At 32.8% G+C, this 21,662-nt stretch overlaps 1 protein-coding gene across 1 annotated transcript in view; it reads left to right on the top strand.

The window, feature by feature from the left end:
• The window catches only part of LOC126881891 (chymotrypsin-C-like), a 61,585-nt gene extending 40,813 nt beyond the window's left edge, over positions 1-20,772 (top strand). Inside the window, exons 7-8 of the mRNA XM_050646541.1 lie at positions 872-1,036; positions 20,454-20,772. Coding sequence (XP_050502498.1) covers positions 872-1,036; positions 20,454-20,644 — 356 coding nt within the window. The 3' untranslated portion in view covers positions 20,645-20,772. The remainder of the gene's footprint in view (positions 1-871; positions 1,037-20,453) is intronic.
• Positions 20,773-21,662: the final 890 nt, after the last annotated feature.

The following is a 21,662-nucleotide window of genomic DNA, read 5'->3' as shown; positions in this document are numbered from 1 at the left end:
TGTGCACCACGAAAACACCTATTATTGGAAATAAAAATGGTTTGTCTTTGGCAGGGCTCGAACCCACGTGCACTGGCGTATGAGGCCATCGAATATGCCGTTACTGAATAAGGCCAACGGTTAAAATCACCGTTACCTTACATTATTATGCTCCCAATTGGATTTCTCCTTTTTTTTCAAAAAAATATATTGATTTTTTAACTGTAACTTTTTTATTTTTTATCTTAGAAAGTTTGGTAAAAAAGAATTTTGTAGGTTTTTACAAGATTTATAAGACTATTAATATTAAATCCTTTAAAAATCCTCAGTCACAAAAAGAGGTGACTTTGAAATAGTTGGTAAAGGTGGTTTTTGCATGTTATTACAAGTTTTAATTGTCAATAATAGCTCACTCAACTTTGCCCTAGAAAAAATTTTTGCAAACCAAGTTCTTGGGAATTAAATAAGCTACAATTTCATATTTAAACATTTTTTCGTATCTCTAATGATAATCTCTCTTTTCTGAAGAAAGGGGCATTTTTTACCAAACTACAAAAATTAGTTATTCGCTTTTAACTCCATTTTTTAAACATTCTAAGCCGGTCAAACTTCGAGAACCTATTAATGATACATAAATAAAGAACACCAAATAAGGTCAATGAATAATTTTAATTAGTGTGGTGATTAGGGGGTTGTTTTCCATCACTTTTTCGCTGACAAAAATAGGGACTGACATTCTTTTCATTATAAGTCACTATTTTTTTAAATTTTCAAGCAAATCGATCCATTCTGTAAAAATTGCGAGGTTTGGTCCTATTTTAAGCTTCATTACTTGGACTAAAATAATTATAAATATACATAAGTATATTATTAATGATTTTAAATATTTTAGGTACAGCCGTTGGATGGGGCAGAGATCACAAAAACAATCCAACAACGGATCTGTTAATGCAAGCACACATGCCAGTTGTAGATACCCTAAGTTGTATTTATGCTTATCCCGAATTTTACTCAATGTTTACCGCCCCAACCAATTTTTGTGCTGGATATAGAAATGGTAAGAGTGTCTTCATAATTTTAATTATTCTTAAAGTGCCCTCTCCTCAATGGAGGTTGGCTACTATAATTTCAAACTCTTCTTTGTCTTCAGCTGTTCAAAATGTAGCCCTGTCCATTGTTGGATGTTTCTGAGCCACGATAGTCTTTTCCTTCCCAGTCCGCTTTTTCTCTCGATCTTTCCTTCCACTGTAAGTTAAGCATATTGGTACTTAGTATTTCTCAGTATGTGGCCTTAGTGTAGGAAACAGAGGTTGACCCTCTCAAAATGGGCACAAGTCAGGTTTTATTTTTTTTCCTGGTATATCAAGGGATTATGATAGGACAATGGAATGTTAGAGGGACTTTTGAAGTAGGGGCACTAAAAAATTTATCAGATACATTGGAGAAATATGAGATAGATATTGCAGCTATACAAGAAACTAAACAAAAAGAAAATTTCTGCATAGATGTGGGAAGCTATGTATTCTTCAACAGTAGAGACAATGAACGTATATTTGGAGTTGGATTCCTTATAAAGAAAAAATTTGCCAGTCTGGTGATAGATTTTGAGGCAGTCACAAGCAGATTATGCAAAATAAGAATGAGGGGAAAATACAGAAAAATATCCCTTATAAATGTACATGCACCAACGGAAAATACAGAAGATGTTAAAGATAGCTTTTATGAACAGTTAGAGCATCTGCTCTACCAAATACCATCATACGACACAAAAATAATTGTAGGAGATTTCAATGCCAAGATTGGCAGAGAGGACGTATACAAACAAATAACAGGGGGGAAAAGTAAACACAGGGAGAGTAACCTGAATGGAAAAAGAGTAATAGAATTTGCTTTCGAACACAATATGCGAATTATGAGCACTTATTTCGACCACAAAGAAATCCATAAAGGTACCTGGGTATCACCAGATGGACAAACAGTAAATCAAATAGATCATTTGCTAATAGAAGCCAAACATGCAAGAGCCATACAAGATAGCCGAAGTTATAGAGGTGCAGATGCAAATTCTGATCACTTTTTGGTCAAAGTCAAAATGGAGCAAATAATTCCCACAATCCCTAAGACTAGTTGCACAAAAATGAAAAGATATAACGGTGCACTACTTCAGAATGAAGAGGTTAAGAAAAAATTCAAGCAGAAAATTGAAGAGAAAATAGAAAGCCAGACAACAGTAGATGATATAGAAAGCAGATGGGTACAGCTAAGGGGAAACATTCAAGAGGCAGCCGACTTAGTATTACTAAGAAAAAGACAAAGTAAACAAACAGACTGGTACGATGAAGATTGTAAGAAAGCAATTAGGGACCGAAATAAAGCCAGAATAAACAGCATAATGAGAAATAATGAAGAAAGTAAACAAGCCTATGCTGAAAAAAGACGGGAAGCAAAGAAGATCTGTAGAAGAAAGAAACGGTTAAATCTAGAGCAGAAATTAGACCGAATTGAAGAAGATTTTTTAAATAAACAAGTCAGGAATTTCTACCAAGAAATAAAACGCGACCGAACCCAGTACAAAACCGCATCAAGATATTATAAAGATGAAGAGGGAAATCTGATAGGTGGAATAGATGAAAAATTAAGAAGATGGGCCAATTATTTCCAGAATATATTATGCACAGACGATCAAGACGAAATAGAGCAAATGCAACTACCACATGAAGAAGAAAGAGACCCAAATGTGAATGAAGAAGTACCTACCAAGGAAGAAATTATAGATATCATAGAAAACTTAAAAAACAACAAAGCACCGGGAGAAAACGGTATTATTATTATTTTTTATTATTAAAGAAGAAAAAGGAGCCGAGGTCTAGGACCTATATAGCTCCATTTGACTAAAAAGAACTATGCAAAAAGAAACCTAAACTTAAGACTACATACGACTTATAAATTAATTTAATTTAAGAAACTAAAAATTATTGTTCCCGTGGTACAGAACTAAAAGAGTCATATTTATTTTTGAAGCAATTTACAGATACAGCCCCGACGACGTCGTGTGGAAGTGAGTTCCAGGTATAAAATATTCTATTGGATATAGAGTTCTCACGACACTTACTGTGAAACTGTTGTCTGGCTAATTTGTATGGATGACCCCGCAATCTAAGATCGTTACTCAAAGGGAAAAGATGTGATAGATCTATCCCAAACTTTCCCTGTAACGCTTTATAAGCAATTATTAAATCCCCACGAAGTCGTCGGTCCATAAATGTAGGATAATTTAAGTAGGTTAACCGTTCTTCGTAGGAAGGACGACGACGGCCATAAGGAATTCTTGTTGCCCATCTTTGCACAGATTCAAGTCGATCAGAATCCCTTTGCCAGTCGACATTCCACACGGGTCCGGCAAACTCTAAAATAGGTCTTACATATACACTAAAGAGAGCAACAAAATTTTTTGGCGATATCTTAGAGAAAGTCTTAGATAATAAGTAAACTGATGTTCTAGCTTTATTGCATACCGACTGGATATGTTCAGACCAAGATAATGTTTCCGTCACAAGTACACCCAAATCTTTTTGCTGCGAAACAGTTTTTAGAGAAACATTTGAAAGTACATACCGATTCCTTGGATTGTTTTTACCTAAATGTAGAACTGCACACTTGGATGTGTTTAATTGCAAGCACCAATCGTCTACCCACTTAGCAACCTCTTGAAGGTCGGTCTGTAATTGATTGTAACCAGAAAAGGGATTTGCATATAACTTTGTGTCATCAGCGAAAAGCGACATGTTACTTTTAAGGTGAATTGGCAGATCAGCAACGTACACTAGGAACAAAATCGGCCCCAACACTGAACCCTGCGGAACGCCACTGTATACACTAAACATTGAGGAATAACAGTCACCAACGCGTACACAAAATTTACGGTTTATTAAAAATCCTTTAATCCACTCAAGTAAGTTTCCTCTAATACCGTTATGTTCAAGCTTAAATAGTAGTCTCTTATGAGGAACTCGATCAAAAGCCTTAGCAAAGTCTAAATATATAATATCAACAGGTTGATTACTGTCCAAACAAAGAGACCAGTCATTAACACATGTTAACATATTAGTAACTACCGATCTTCCAGGTACAAAACCGTGCTGGGAAATAGGAATTCTATTATTGTTTAAGAGAAAGTTCATAACCGATTCGCGAATAACTGATTCCATCAATTTAGCCGCAATGGATGTTAGACTAATTGGTCTATAATTGTCAGGATCTAACTTGTCACCTTTTTTATAAATTGGAGTAACACTAGAGATTTTCCAGCCATCAGGTAAAGTGTGTGACAAAAATGAGGTTTTCATTATAAAACTTAACGGATGGATAATCGAGTTTGCACACTTCTTAAATAAAATTGCGGCGAAACCGTCTAATCCGGGAGCGGAAAAGGATTTTAAACACAAAATTTTTTGTTTAAGAATCTCTGGATCAAAATCTATGTCACTAATATCGTAGTTACTTCTTGTAGAAACAACACGTAAAGTATTCGGAAGAGCCTCCTCGATTGTAAACACTTCTTGAAATTTTTTGGCAAAAATAGTAGCAACTTCCATTTTCACTGAGGTTGGTTCGCCTGTTTCGGTTTTTAAAATAGGTAACGAAACTTTAGATAAAATAGAATTTCTGACATATTTATAAAGAGGTTTTTTGTTCTTATTTGAGGACAGTTGGTTTTCAAAATTTTGTTTAGATTTAAAAATAGTTGATGTTAAGTTATTAGAAAAAGTTCGATGATTGAGGTAGTCAGCATTCGTTTTACTTCGTAAATACTTTTTCCATAATGACTTTTTAAATTTTATCATTTCAAATATTTCTGCACTTATCCATGGCTTATTAGGATTACATCTACGTTGCACATAATGAGAGTTCGTGCGCATGGATTCATTCAGAAAATTTTCAAAAATTTCCCACTGTTTGTTAACATCCTTACCATTCAACATATCTGCCCAATCTGCAGTAGATACATCTAAGTTTACATGATGATAGTTTATTCTTTTATATGTCATTAGCATATTATTTTGTAATATTTCCGACTTGAGGATCTGTATGGAAGTTGAAATAACTGCGTGGTCCGACTTTCCAATTGGAGATGTAACCGAAATATTAGGTAAAAGATTAACATCAGAGGTTAAAGTAAGATCTGGCTGAGAAGGTTGTTGATTCAGACGAAAACGAGTCGGTTCATTGATTATTTGTTCTAATCCAGAATTTTCTAAGAAATTAATAAAAAGCTGAGATTGAGTATCATGAGGGTGATTGATCAGCGGCCAAGAAATGTTGCTTAGATTGAAATCACCAAAAACAATTAAGGTTTTATGTTTGGCTATGAGCGTTTCCAATTGACTGTATAATTCTTGATCACTTTGAACGGAACTGTAACCAGGTCTATATATACAAGCTATAGCAAAATTTATTTTTAACTTTTTAGAAGAAAAATTAAGCGTCAACCCTTCATAATGGTGATCAGAGAAGTTTTCACAAACAATGTTAAATTGGCAGAAGTCAGATTCCTTTGCATATATGCAACATCCGCCTCCTATTCTCCCTATGCGGTCTGCTCTAAAAATTTTATACCCAGGTATATTTACCATAGAGTCCAAAATATTTTTGTGCAACCAAGATTCGGATACTAAGAACAGTGAAGGTTTTTCGCATTGCATAAAAGTAATGGTATCTAAAAATTTCGCTTGCAGAGAACAAAGATTAGTATACATAATACGCCATTGATGAAAGCTCGAACTCAGTTTTTTGGTGAAAGATCAATTATACAGGGAATACCTTTCTGATACTTGATTGTGACGTTTTTTTCTCCATTCTCGATGCGTTGATTTAATTTAAGACGCAGGTCTTTTAAGTATTGTTCTTGCATTGGAGTTTTATCGTCATCAATCTTTATGTTTTTGTATTGCGTGTTCAGTAGTTTCCTTTTGTTTTTTAAAATAATTTTAGCGACGTGTGCATTCGGAAAAATAACTTTTAATGGACGTGGAAATTTACGATTACTGTCTGGTTTACCTAATCTAAAGACAGATGTTGGTGCATTTGCGGAAAGATCTGTATTAATAGAATTCAAAATAGCGTTAACGGCATTAATATCGTTGTCAGAATCTGGAACATTTCTTATAATGATGTTACTAGACCGATGGATCCGATCCATTGTTTCAGAAATAACTGCCTCTGTATTTACCGACTCTGTCTCAAGAATATGTTGACCAGAGAGTTTTGATTCAAGCATGTCGATTTTATTTTGCAGAGACTGAATAACATCTTTCAAAGAACTAAGGTCGGCAAGGCGATCATTGCAGAGTTTTTAAAAGATGGTGGCGAAGGGCTTCAAGAAGAAATCACCGAGTTAATATGCGAAGTGTGGATCAAAGAAAATATAGCCAATCAGTGGAAAGAAGCTATCCTATGTCCTGTACATAAAAAAGGAGACGTTACAGATTGTAGAAATTACAGGGGAATAGCTCTACAAGATACAGTATATAAGATTCTGGCCATATTAATTAGAAATAAAATTAAAACAAAAGTGGAAAATTGTCTAGGTGAATATCAAGCGGGTTTTAGAGCACAAAGATCGGTAATAGACCAAATTTTTGCAATGAAACAAATTTTATCTAGCTCATATGAATTCAACCTAACATTAAATATGTTATTTATTGATTTTAAACAGGCATACGATACCATAAAAAGAAGTAAAGTATATGAAACGCTAGAATATTTTGAATTTCCACCAAAAATAGTAAGATTGACTAAATGCATATTTAGTGACACTAAAAGTAAAGTTATGATAGAAGGACGGGTTTCGGATAGCTTTATCACCAATAGAGGCCTGCGACAAGGTGACCCGTTATCAACAGATTTCTTCAATTTAATTTTAGAGAAGATTATACGAGAATGCAATATCTATACTAAAGGCACAGTTTATCATCACAGGCATCAATGTGTAGCATACGCAGATGATATTACCTTAATAACAAGGAGACCTGCAGAATTAAGAGAAATCTTCAATAGACTAGAAAGAACAGCCAAGGAATATGGTTTAGAAATAAACGAAGAGAAAACGAAATATATGGTGATGAAGGGAAATGAAAATCATCTGGGACAGTCCTTTAAGATACAAAGCCCAAGTAAAGAATATAACTTCGAAATCGTCGGCCAATTCGATTACTTGGGAGTAACACTAACAAATAGGAACGAAGAGAACCAAGAAATAGCAAAAAGAATGGCGAAAGGTAGTAAGAGTGCTGGAAGTCTAAATAAGATACTGAGGTCGAAGATAATATCCAGAAAAGCAAAAAAACGAATATATACAACAGTTATCCGACCTACGGTACTCTATGCTAGCGAGACCTGGACATTAAATAAAGATATGGAAGTAAAATTAGATAGATGGGAACGAAAGATCCTCAGAAGGATATATGGAGGTTTAAAAGAGGGGAATATCTGGCGAAGAAGAACGAATGAAGAAATAATGCAAATATATGGACAACCAAAAATAACAACACTCGCCAAAATTCAAAGATTAAGATGGCTTGGGCATATAGCAAGAATGGAAGAAGGAAGAGTTCCCAATCAACTAATAAACACGGAGGCTGGTACAAAAAGAAAAAGAGGACGCCCCCGAAGAAGATGGTTGGAGTCTGCAAAAGAAGATCTGAAGTCGCTGAGGGTACAAGATTGGAAAAACCTAGCACAAGACAGAAAGAAATGGAAGAAAACAATTGAAGCCTTGGGCCCCTAAGGCCTGTTGAGCTGAACTATATATATATATATATATATATATATATATAATGTTCGGAAAGGTTTCCGCGGTTAATACAATGAAACTTAAAGCTAAAATCAATATCAACAAAAGAATTAATATTAAAATTAAACTCACCAGGCTTCCGGGTTGAACCGCGTCGTTGGTTTCTAGGCCGAGCTTTCGACGTCCTCTCTGACGTCATCTTCAGGGCTTCCGGGGTCTCAGTCTCCTGAGGCTCCAGACACTACACTCACTACTCACTACTTCACTATTGCAGTGAGTAGTGAAGTAGTGAGTAGTGAGTGTAGTGTCTGGAGCCTCAGGAGACTGAGACCCCGGAAGCCCTGAAGATGACGTCAGAGAGGACGTCGAAAGCTCGGCCTAGAAACCAACGACGCGGTTCAACCCGGAAGCCTGGTGAGTTTAATTTTAATATTAATTCTTTTGTTGATATTGATTTTAGCTTTAAGTTTCATATATATATATATATATATATATATATATATATATATATATATATCAAGGGGTGCTTATTATGACACTAAGATTTTCTTAAAAAATTTCGCCCCGGAATCCCCCTTTTCGTCCCTTTAAAGGGGGTAATTTGTGGTTTTTGCAAAACGTAGCCCTCCCTGTACATTTTGCAAAAAATTTACTTGATAGTAAAATGAAGAGGACTATATTTCCTACTATTTATTTAGCGACATCATATGTCTATCACTCACCGTTTAGCAGGGGTGGCGCCCCAAAGTTGACAAATTTTTAAAAAAGATGTTTTTAAAAAAAAATTATTTTTCCCTAACTGTAATGAAAATTAAGAAGAAACCCTACGGCAATTAATTACAAATAAGTGGCTGATTTTTTTGGTATAGGTTTCATTTAAGGGCAATTGCAAAGTTTTTAATTACAGGGTGTTACATTTTAAAAATCCCCATTTTATACCATCTGAACCGCCTATGCTAGAGTAAAAAAACTTTCAGCGATTATCTATGTACTGGTGTTATTTACAAATTTGTATAATACAGTCCCATATTTTCCCCGGAACCACCCCAAAAAAAGAAGAATTAATAAAGAAAATAATCAAAAATTGATTTTGGGCCACCACTGTGGCTTTAGGGTGCAAAGAAAATAAAATATGCATAAGTCATAATGTGTAGCAGACAGTGTGTTCTTTTAGTTTCCATAAGTAAGTTATCAATAAAATGAATAGGTGACGAAAAAAAAACAACAAAAACTGAAGCCCGCCAAAGCATTTCTGAGGTTTACGGCGCCACTGTGCCGTAATGGTTGCTTGTACGAAAAAAATGCATAGCACCTTATTTATAGAGAAAATAGTGGTCTTTAATTCTGTATAAGTTTTGTTTTAAAAAAATGCATAGGTAATGAGAAAATTGTAAAAACATGCTCTCCAAGGGATAGGGGTAGTTTCTGCAGTTTGTTTTCAAGGATAGGGGTAGTTTCCGCAGGAATGTTGCAATAATCATATATATTTATAAAAAAACCCTATTGATGGAGCATATTATGTCCATATGGGCCCAAAAGCAAAAAAAGAATGTGTGTGCACTTTTTACGCAAGTAAGAAGTTATACTTCTATTATTTGGTTTCAACGAAATAAATATACTTTCAACAGGTTATTTGTATTTAAAGATTAAACTAATTTTTACTTACTACTTTCCAAAAATTTTTATTAAAACAATACTAAAAATAAAAAAAAAAGTTAGATAACACACGGATTGGAACCTCTCGATCTCCGGTCGAACGCGCTACCACCGAGATAAACTCCCATTGATTTGACAGCTTACAAGATTTCTCATACATACTTACAGGTGAAGTATACAAAAATACTTTAAAATATACTTACTATTATTATAAAATATCTTATTCCCGAGGAAGACAAATCCAAAGACACAAAAATTATAATAAATAATACATTTACTAAAAACACTAATATATCCTTTTAATGACTTATTTGCGCTGACAGCGCTGATACATACATATTTTGAAAGATTAGCAACGAACTACACACTGTCTGTGTGCGCATGCGCCCGGCCTTATAAAATTTCACTCTCGATCGTAAAGAAGTATAACTTCAAAAAAAATTTTCAACCCCCTCTTTATTTTTTTTGGCTACAGGGGTGGCATCAAAAAATCGCTTTTGGTGTCCATCCATGGGTAATAAGAACCTCTACAAAATGATATATGAAGCATTCTAATAAAGGGCATGATGTGTGAAGGATTCCAATAAAATCACTTTCTTTATTAATTCTCCTTTTTTTGGGTGGTTCCGGAAAAGATGGGGGTGCATTATAGAAATTTGTAAATAACACTAGTACGTGGATAATCACTGAAAGTTTTTTTACTCTAGCACAGGCGGTTCAGATGGTATTATAAAAAGGGTTTTTTTAATATATCACCCTGTAATTAAAAAAATTGCAATTGCCCTTAAATGAAACCTATACCAAAAAATCAGCCACTTATTTGTGATTAATTGCCACAGGGTTTATTCTTAATTTTCAGAAAAGTTAGGGAAAAATAATAGGAAATATAGTCCTCTTCATTTTACTATCAAGTAAATTTTTTGCAAAACGTACAGGAAGGGCTACGTTTCGCAAAAACCACAAATTACCCCCTTTAAAGTGATGAAAAGGGGGGTTCCGGGGCTAATTTGTTTAAGAAAATGTAAGTCTCGTAATAAGCACCCCTTGATATACTAGAAAAAAAAAATAAAACCGGACTTGTGTCCTTTTTACGAAGTTCAACCTTTGTTTCCTACACCACCTAGGTATGATGTGTTTCGAACTTTCACTGCGTTGAAAAGTTCCAATTCCTTGGCCATTTTATGCAGTACTTCTTCAGTTGTTGTTTTAAAGGTCCATGTCTCAACTGCATAGAGAGGAGTCGACCAGACCAGCATTTTGATAAACGCAGTCCAGTTTAGAGTTTCATTCGAGAATCACAAAGCAGTTTTTTAATTTTTTTTTTGAAAGATTTTCTGGCCTGTTCTATTCTCGATCTTATTTCTAGATCAGGATTTAGGTTGCTATCGATCAGGGCCGTGCCGTGCTATGATGCGGCGAGGCAGTCGCATCAGGCGGCATCACAAGGGGGGCGGCATAATCAGTAAAATAAAAAAAAATTGCCAGATTGTGTAAAAATGTTGTCAGAAAAAAATGAAAAGTTACAGACAATATGGCTAATGACTAAATGAAAATATAATGAAATTGCAGAAAATCTTGATATAAGTTCCGAATTTCCAGCTAAAAATGAAATTCGAGCCAGCAGAAAAAAGCGTTTACTTGATTATGAAAAATCTGTGGACGAGCTATTAACAGATGAAGCTAAATTTAAAATAAATTGGCCGTTATTTCTTTGGCTAATCGATTTTCGCGTCTAGAAACTCATAATAAAAATTTTAAATTTTTATATGATATTTTTAAATTGACGGAAATAGTTGATGATAAAACACTATTAGAAACATATTGTATGAATCTTTATTCAATACTTTTAGTAGAAAAAGAAAAAGAATTTGATATAGAGGCAAATGATATTCTAGAAGAATTGCGTGATATATCCCAAATGATACCATACTCCATGAAACCTTTTGAGGTTTTGTGGAGTGGCAACTATTTGTGCCAAAATGACCTAATTTCTTTATACCCAAATGTAGTTGTATCACTAAGAATTTTATTAACACTCCACGTCTCAATAGCTAGTGGGGAAAGAAGTATTTCAAAATTAAAAATTATTAAAAACTATTTACGAAGCTCCATAAGACAAAAAAAAATTTAGCACTTATTTCAATAGAGGTCTCACTAACTGCTACACCTATCTTTCCCCGCTAGACTACACAAATCTGATTGACGAGTTTGCCAAAATTAAAGTCAGAAAAGTAAAATTATAATTTTTATAAATGTTACTTAAGAGCATAGGCGCAAAAATCTGCTTCCAATGCATTCAAAACTAATAAATATTTTTGAAAACTTTTAAAGGGTATTAAATAATTATATTATTATCGAGGGCCAAAAATCCCTTAGAATTAACAAAAGGTTTCTTTTTAAGGTGATACAGTAGCGATCAACAGGTAGCCAAAACGCGTTCCAAGATTGCGGCTGTAACTTTGAATATTTTTTCGAGATATTTGGCACACGTATTCGTAATATAATAAAGAATGGCGGTACAGAGCCCAATTTTAAAAATATATTAATATGTGGAAATTACTCTGTAATTAAATACAATATTAAAAAAACGAGCCTGTACCGCCATTAAGAAGAACAAAAAAATACACTTTCTTCAAATAATTTTTTTATCCGATGCCTAGATTTTGTGTCATTTTGGAACTACTAATGAAATAAAAAATTTTAGTAGTTCCAAAATGACACAAAATCTAGGCATCGGATAAAAAATTTATTTGAAGAAAGTGTATTTTTTTGTTCTTCTTAATGGCGGTACAGGCTCGTTTTTTTAATATTGTATTTAATTACAGAGTAATTTCCACATATTAATATATTTTTCAAATTGGGCTCTGTACCGCCATTCTTTATTATATTACGAATACGTGTGCCAAATATCTCAAAAAAATATTCAAAATTACAGCCGAAATCTTGGAACGCGTTTTGGCTACCTGTTGATCGCTACTGTTTCCTCTTAATAAGATATTTGAAATTAAAAATTACACTCAGTTTTCTCTTTTTTTTTTCATCTCTTTAACTTATTCAAATAAACATAGAGATATAATATAAAATATAGAGAATAATATAGGGAGACATAAAATAAATCAAATAAACATAGAGATTTTCAGGGACTTTCGACCCTCGGTAATACGTAACCTGTTATTCCGCATTTAAATTTTTCAAAAATACTAATTAGTTTTATCAGGATTCGAAAAAAAAATGAATGCATTTAAAAAGCATAGCAAGCAAATTCTACGCCTACCCACTTAATGTAATGTTAATACATATTTCATTTAATTTAAAGTATGGTTTGTAAGTTTTCGTTCATTTTGTGTAGTTTCATTTAATGAAAATAAAAGTTAAGTTTCAATAATGTTTAAGGGGAGGCATTTCGAGGACTTTGCATCATATTGAACAGATGTACCGCACGGCCCTGCTATCGATCCAACATCCCAGGTACTTAAGGTGATACAGCAGCGATCAACAGGTAGCAAAAACGCGTTCCAAGATTGCGGCTGTAATTTTGAATAATTTTTCGAGATATTTGGCACACGTATTCGTAATATAATAAAGAATGGCGGTACGGAGCCCAATTTGAAAAATATATTAATATGTGGAAATTACTCTGTAATTAAATATAATATTAAAAAAACGAGCCTGTAGCGCCATTAAGAAGAACAAAAAAATACACTTTCTTCAAATAAACTTTTTTATCGGATGCCTAGATTTTGTGTCATTTTGGAACTACTAAAATGTTTTATTTCATTAGTAGTTTCAAAATGACACAATATCTAGGCATCGGATAAAAAAGTTTATTTAAAGAAAGTGTATTTTTTTGTTCTTCTTAATGGCGGTACAGGCTCGTTTTTTTAATATTGTATTTAATTACAGAGTAATTTCCACATATTAATATATTTTTCAAATTGGGCTCTGTACCGCCATTCTTTATTATATTACGAATACGTGTGCCAATTATCTCGAAAAATTATTCAAAATTACAGCCGCAATCTTGGAACGCGTTTTCGCTACCTGTTGATCGCTACTGTTTCCTCTTAAATCTATTGACCTGTTCTAAAATGTGCCATTTATTGTGCAAGTTTGAGGTACGTTTTGGTTTTTTCGGATCGACATCACTTTGGTTTTTTTATTTTCATACCAAATTGCTCACAGGTCGAGTTGGTCTTGTCGATGAGTCGTTGTAGACCCAAAGTCGGAATCCGCAATCAACACCGTATCATCGGCGTATCTGGTGCTGTTGATATTTACGCCATTCAACTTGAATCCATCCTTGGAATCCTCCAATGCATATTTAAATAGAAACTCGGAGTAAAGATTTAATAGCAAGGGCACAAAATACATCCTTGTCTAACTCCCCTCCTAATTTTTACTTCTGCGGAGGTGGAACCTTCGATCCTAACTCTGGCTCCAGTACAGGTTTTTTAGTAATTTGGTGTCTTTTCCATCTAAAGCGACTTCTTGCAAACGGTCTAATAGTAGGCCGTGTCTTACTCTACCAAATGCTTTTTCGAAGTCTATAAAGCATATTATAAATACAGAGAGAGTCTGTAAAGTGGAATAAATTCAATATCTCAAATACTAATTGTTTTTTTGGAAAATGCTCAGACCCGTCGATTAGTATTTCAAATTGTCCTTTTTGACATTCAATAAAAATGTATACAGGGTGTCCCAATTTAGAGATATGACGTCATCGTCGATTTTCTTAAATGGCAACACTGTCATTTTGATAGCTAATTTGATAGGGTTTGTAAAGTTATACATAACTGCAAAATATCAAATTTTTATTCTCTACCATTTACAAGATAATAGAAAATAACAAAGTTATATCTGTAATTTGGAATATATTCAATAATTAAAATACTAACTGTTTTTTTGAAAAATGCTCAGACCCGTCGATTAGTATATCAAATTGTCATTTTTGACATATAATAATAATGTATACAGGGTGTCCCAATTTAGAGATATGACGTCATCGTTGATTTTCTTAAATGGCAACACTATCATTTTGATAGCTATTTTGATAGCGTGTGTAAAGTTATACACATCTGAAAAATTTCAAAATTTTATTCCCTACCATTTACAAGATAATAAAAAATAACAAAGTTATGAAGAACAAGAAGTAATCAAATAATAATTGAATTTATTTATTTCAATTAAGCAAATGCTCATAACGTTGCCCATTGACAATTTGACAATAATTGAGGGCAACATTATGAGTTTTTGCTTAATTTATTGAAATAATTAAATTCAATTATTAGTTGATTACTTCTTTTTCATAACTTTGTTATTTTTTATTATCATCTAAATGGTAGAGAATACAAATTTGAAATTTTGCAGTTGTGTATAACTTTACACACCCTATCAAAATAGCTATCAAAATGACAGTGTTGCCATTTAAGAAAATCAACGATGACGTCATATCTCTAAATTGGGACACCCTGTATACATTATTATTATATGTCAAAAAGGACAATTTGATATACTAATCGAAGGGTCTGAGCATTTTTCAAAAAAACAGTTAGTATTTTAATTATTGAATATATTCCAAATTACAGATATAACTTTGTTATTTTCTATTATCTTGTAAATGGTAGAGAATAAAAATTTGATATTTTGCAGTTATGTATAACTTTACAAACCCTATCAAATTAGCTATCAAAATGACAGTGTTGCCATTTAAGAAAATCGACGATGACGTCATATATCTAAATTGGTACACCCTGTATACATTATTATTGAATGTCAAAAAGGACAATTTGAAATACTAATCGACGGGTATGAGCATTTTCCAAAAAAAAATTAGTATTTGAGATATTGAATTTATTCCACTTTACAGACTCTCTCTGTATATATTTCTGTTAGTCGTAGAATTTTTGGACGAGAACTAGTAAGCTGAAGAGGGCTCGTTCCCATGCTGCCTTTTGAATTCAAACTGATCGTCTCCGATGATTGTTTCGCACTTTCGATAGATACGATTATGTACGACTTTTAATATGGCTTTTACTGCATGCGATTACATAAAAGGACAAATATTTCGATTTTAATTAAGTAGTAATAAAAGGTCTAACAAAGTAAGTAAGCTTAGAATTAATTGAACAGTTAGACGTTTTCTTTGACTGCTCTCATGACATGTCCAAAGTATTTTAATTGTTGGAGATGGACTTTATTAGAAAGCTGCTTGCTGACCTTTAGATCATTTAAAATTCAATTATTTGTCCTGTGGTTGGTCCACGGAATTCTAACATTCTTCTCCAACAGAACAACGCAACTCAATATTGGCAATATCATTTTAAAGTAGAAGACTTAATACATGTCTGAATTGCCGATATAAATGAGTCAGATTAAATAAATTATTAGAAGAATTTTTTACTAAGCAACATTTTTGTTTAAGTTAGTATTATTTTGTATTTTGACAACGACATCCGATTTGGGCGTCGAAACGTTAATAAAATCATTTTTTTGGTAAAATTGTGGTTTATGTCCCATTGAAAATAGTTGATCAGAACATTTCAGTAACATATATCTTTCCGCTTGTCTTAGGGTCCGAGATTTGCATCCGTATGTCAGTATTGGGAAGATTAAGCAGTTGATCAACCTAATTTTTAAGGTTCGTGAAATTTCAGAGTCCTTCCATATTTTGGCCATCTTTCCGGCGATTTTTGCTAGATCGCATCTAGTTTTTAGTTCTTCCTGTAGTGATCCTGTGTTTGTGATAAGTATGAGCATGGGTCCCTTCAGCCCTTGCATGCTTACTAATCACAAGAAAAATCCAGGTCTGGATTACCAAAAAAATATAAAGCAATTATTGTGACCTTGGCACAACACCCTGTACATTCAAATTTAAAATATCCGTCTGCACATTTGAAAAAAAAAACAAAAGGCTAAGTTTAATGGTTCGCTTCCATTTTTTGAGCAGACAACTTAATGACTAATTTTGAAATTATGTCGCTTTTTTTAAGAACTCTGAGAACCCGCTTATTGAATACTTTTGCTTCGTGCCAAGCAAAAGTATTCCTATAACCGGGATATTCTAATAACCGATCATTGGTTGCTAGTATAAAGGTTTCGGGACCTCAAATTTATATTCCTTAAACCGGGATATTCCTTTAACAGGTATTCTAATAAGCGGGTTCAACTGAAATTTCAAATTTAATGTCATTAAACTGTTCAAAAAATTTAAGCAAACCAATAAACTTAGTTTTTTGTGACTCTTTTCAATGTGAATTTTTCTTGTGATTAATAGTTAAGCCGTTTGGGTTCTAAATGAGACATATGTGTACAACATATCAAAAAAATATACATGGGCGTTCTAAATTTATGGATTTAGACCAGTGGGGCAATAAATGTAGTACATATATCTAGAACGTTAGAACCGCCTCAGTGACCTCTATTCACCATTTAAGTATTTCCGTTTCCTAGTGAAACCCCCTGTATATGTGATTTTTTTCTTATGTTATAGTCGGTTCGCTAAAATCAGACATAATTGGCTACAGATTTTAGTAAGTAATTTTGCCAATTTCGTAAAATTGGCAAACAAAATTAGTAATCGTAAAATTGGCAAAAAAAATTAGTAAATAGTTAATAATTACTAAATAAAATCAATGGGAAAGTCCCCGTAGCTGGCTGTATACCATAGTTAAAAAACCATACAGAAGTAAAAACTTCTTTTGTATATTGGTATAAAAAGTTTTATTAAAAAACATAAAAGTCCTCCAAAAGGATTTGCAAAACGTTTTCAATCTGAATCAGATCATCCTCAGTACCTAGAACGAAGTATTTCCACGTTAAAATGAATGCAAAAAGGTTAAAATTGTGACTAATTTAAAGAAAAAAGTGGCAATACTTACGTTCTGCTTCGTAAAAGAAACTAGCAACTTTTTGAAAAAGGTTACATCGATATTAATGGTTTACATAATACTTAAATGATATTTGTAGCGACTCCAAGTCGATGTTACAAGATGAAATGTGCTAGGAGTGCTCAAAGGGCAACATGGTTCCCTGCTCGTTAAGAACTTGTGGTTCTTGCCAGTTCAATGGACACAGACCAACAAAAGTGAAGGAGATGACAATCTAATTATCAGACCGAAGTGACATGACAAGATAGGTAGTCAATTTTTGGTTATCAATTTCAAATTATTATTGTTGTTTAAAAAATTTTTGGATTATATATTAGTAACTGTATAAAATTGAAATTTAAATTATAATAAATAGATTTTATTGTAAAAGTATATAAGGCAACTCTCTACTCTCTGTTACAGAAAGAACTGTTGTTAGTGTTAGGTAGATAAAATGCTAGTCAGTGACGTCATCGGTGATTAAATTTGAGAAAGAAGGCAAACAGTTTTATTTAGTTTGAAAGAAAAGGAAAATTAGTTCTATGTACACCACCTATATGATAGGTACCAAGATAAGGTGTATAATAATGTTGTAAAAATAGCTAGGTGATGTTGGTTGCCTATGTATATGTACAAATTGAAAATATTATAATTTAATTGGTTGTCTGAATTAGAGAACTAAGAACTAGAAAAGATAATGGAGCAAACAGACTGAAATGAAAGTAATGTATATTATTGTGAAGCTTCCCACATAGGCGAGAAGATTGTTTAGCAAAATCAAGTTGAGAACGAGTGATGGTGGTTGCCTGATATTATAAGTTGAAATTAAAATTGTTTAATTAAAATTACTGAAAAAATATTGGTTATTTAATGATAATTACCTAAAAGATGTTGTCAAAAAATTTAAATTTTTTTTTTTTTTTAATTTTATAATTATGATTTAAAAGAATCCAGTCAAAGATGGAATAACCTGAATGATAATATCAGAAATGCAAAATGAATTATGTGTCAAAATGAATTATGTTATTATTAAACTGAATGGATGAAGTTAATGAGTTATAACATAAGAGGCAACCATAGGAATTAGTTAGGGTGTGAGTGTATATTGGAATGATATTTATATAATACAGGCTAAAAGTTGGGGTTATTGTCAATATGAGGCAAAGATCTTGATGGAATAATTCATTGGATGGGTTAACTGAAAATTTGAAATTTTATAGTCAGTAATGGAAAGCAGGTTGATATATTGTTGAGAGAAAAGTAGAGAGTAGTGTTGCCAAATGAAAAAAAAAGGGAGAACAACCAGATCAAGAAATGCATGGGGAACCGGAAACATCAGAGACAAGAGGTATGGCCATGTAACTATGTGGATTGGGAAAATGTATGAGAGAGGAATGGTAATGGAAGAAGGTAAACTTTGTTGTGGTTGGTCTTCTTTCATTACCATTCCTCTCTCATACATTTTCCCAATCCACATAGTTACATGGCCATACCTCTTGTCTCTGATGTTTCCCGTTCCCCATGCATTTCTTGATCTGGTTGTTCTCCTTTTTTTTTCCATTTGGCAACACTACTCTCTACTTTTCTCTCAACAATATATCAACCTGCTTTCCATTACTGACTATAAAATTTCAAATTTTCAGTTAACCCATCCAATGAATTATTCCATCAAGATCTTTGCCTCATATTGACAATAACCCCAACTTTTAGCCTGTATTATATAAATATCATTCCAATATACACTCACACCCTAACTAATTCCTATGGTTGCCTCTTATGTTATAACTCATTAACTTCATCCATTCAGTTTAATAATAACATAATTCATTTTGACACATAATTCATTTTGCATTTCTGATATTATCATTCAGGTTATTCCATCTTTGACTGGATTCTTTTAAATCATAATTATAAAATTTAAAAAAAAAAAAATTTGACAACATCTTTTAGGTAATTATCATTAAATAACTAATATTTTTTCAGTAATTTTAATTAAACAATTTTAATTTCAACTTATAATATCAGGCAACCACCATCACTCGTTCTCAACTTGATTTTGCTAAACAATCTTCTCGCCTATGTGGGAAGCTTCACAATAATATACATTACTTTCATTTCAGTCTGTTTGCTCCATTATCTTTTCTAGTTCTTAGTTCTCTAATTCAGACAACCAATTAAATTATAATATTTTCAATTTGTACATATACATAGGCAACCAACATCACCTAGCTATTTTTACAACATTATTATACACCTTATCTTGGTACCTATCATATAGGTGGTGTACATAGAACTAATTTTCCTTTTCTTTCAAACTAAATAAAACTGTTTGCCTTCTTTCTCAAATTTAATCACCGATGACGTCACTGACTAGCATTTTATCTACCTAACACTAACAACAGTTCTTTCTGTAACAGAGAGTAGAGAGTTGCCTTATATACTTTTACAATAAAATCTATTTATTATAATTTAAGTTTCAATTTTATACAGTTACTAATATATAATCCAAAAATTTTTTAAACAACAATAATAATTTGAAATTGATAACCAAAAATTGACTACCTATCTTGTCATGTCACTTCGGTCTGATAATTAGATTGTCATCTCCTTCACTTTTGTTGGTCTGTGTCCATTGAACTGGCAAGAACCACAAGTTCTTAACGAGCAGGGAACCATGTTGCCCTTTGAGCACTCATAGCACATTTCATCTTGTAACATCGACTTGGAGTCGCTACAAATATCATTTAAGTATTATGTAAACCATTAATATCGATGTAACCTTTTTCAAAAAGTTGCTAGTTTCTTTTACGAAGCAGAACGTAAGTATTGCCACTTTTTTCTTTAACCTAGTCACAATTTTAACCTTTTTGCATTCATTTTAACGTGGAAATACTTCGTTCTAGGCACTGAGGATGATCTGATTCAGATTGAAAACGTTTTGCAAATCCTTTTGGAGGACTTTTATGTTTTTTAATAAAACTTTTTATACCAATATACAAAAGAAGTTTTTACTTCTGTATGGTTAATTACTAAATAGTTAGTAATTTTGCCAATTTTGGCAAAATTGGCCGAAAACAAAAAAATTACCTACTAAAATCACTAGCAAGTTGTGTCTGAGTTTAGCAAACCGACTATACTGACAAACTATATTTACATTTAAGGTACTTCCGTATGCACAGGTGACTCAGGAGGCGGTCTTGCCTTCCCGAAAACAGGATCAAATGTCTGGCAACTACGAGGAATTGTTTCCAATACAGTAGCTAAACAAGACACCTGCGATCCAAAGTACTATGTAATATTTACAGACGTAGCTAAATATTTAGAATGGATAAGTCAAAAACTTAAAGCATAGTCTGAATCATAATTATACAAATAAATTTGATATGCCTTTTTATACTTTAATAAAGTAAATTTATTTTGTAACCATTTTCGGGGTCGAATTATTAAAAAGTTGTTAAATACATTTGAAATTAAACTTAAGATATTTTCCATTCCTTAAAAACTGAATAATCTTCTGTTTTCCCAAATAATTCTATTTCCCAATTTAATTAAAAATAAATTAAATATGTATGTCTATACCCAACTAGAAGTTAAAACTGGCTGGCTCTTTTCGTATGGTAATATATAAAAAAAAAACTTTCAGCAAAATAAAACCATAGAGAATAGATTGGAAACCTGGGAAAGAAAGATACTTTGCAGAATATTTGGTGGAAAAGTAGTAAATGGAGAATGGAAAAGATGTCATGTTTTTGCTGAATTTTAAGAGGTTTTTGTGAACCTGAAGAATGCACCAGTCTCAGTGCCAGTGAGTTACGTGTAGTGGTCCTGCAGAAGAGATCTTATACTTTTTCTGTACTGACGGTAGGCTTGCGTTTAAAAATGTGCCAAATCTTGTGAGGCAGATTGAAGCACTTAAGGCAGAAGTTGGCCAAATGAAAGTGGAAATTCAAAATCTAAAAGAAGAGAGGTCAAATCTTAGTGCCGAAGAAGTGATTACAGAAATACAGAAGAGAGGCAAAAACGAGCGAATAATCTCATGATTTTTAATTTTCCAGAAACAAATCATAACTCTGATGTTCAGGAAGTTAAGAGTTTCATAACTAAAATCGTAGATAACCCATCCAGCGTTGAAGTTAAAAAAATAATCCGAGTGGGTAAGAAAAATAACAATGGCAATCGACCAGTAAAAATACTTCACCTTACTATAATGTTTACGCAGAAAAAATTGAAAAAGTTCAAAATAAATTCCTTCGGTTTTTGGGATTTAAAATTAGAGCTATTAATGGGAGTAACCGATTTTACAGTTATGAAGAAATTAGAACATATATAAATATCAATACCCTGGAAGAACGACGTTATCACCATGATTT

Source organism: Diabrotica virgifera, chromosome 3 (genome assembly GCF_917563875.1).
Source record: "Diabrotica virgifera virgifera chromosome 3, PGI_DIABVI_V3a".
NCBI lineage: Eukaryota > Metazoa > Arthropoda > Insecta > Coleoptera > Chrysomelidae > Diabrotica > Diabrotica virgifera.
Note: the sequence above shows the minus strand (reverse complement) of the source record. Positions and strands in the feature narration are given on the sequence as shown.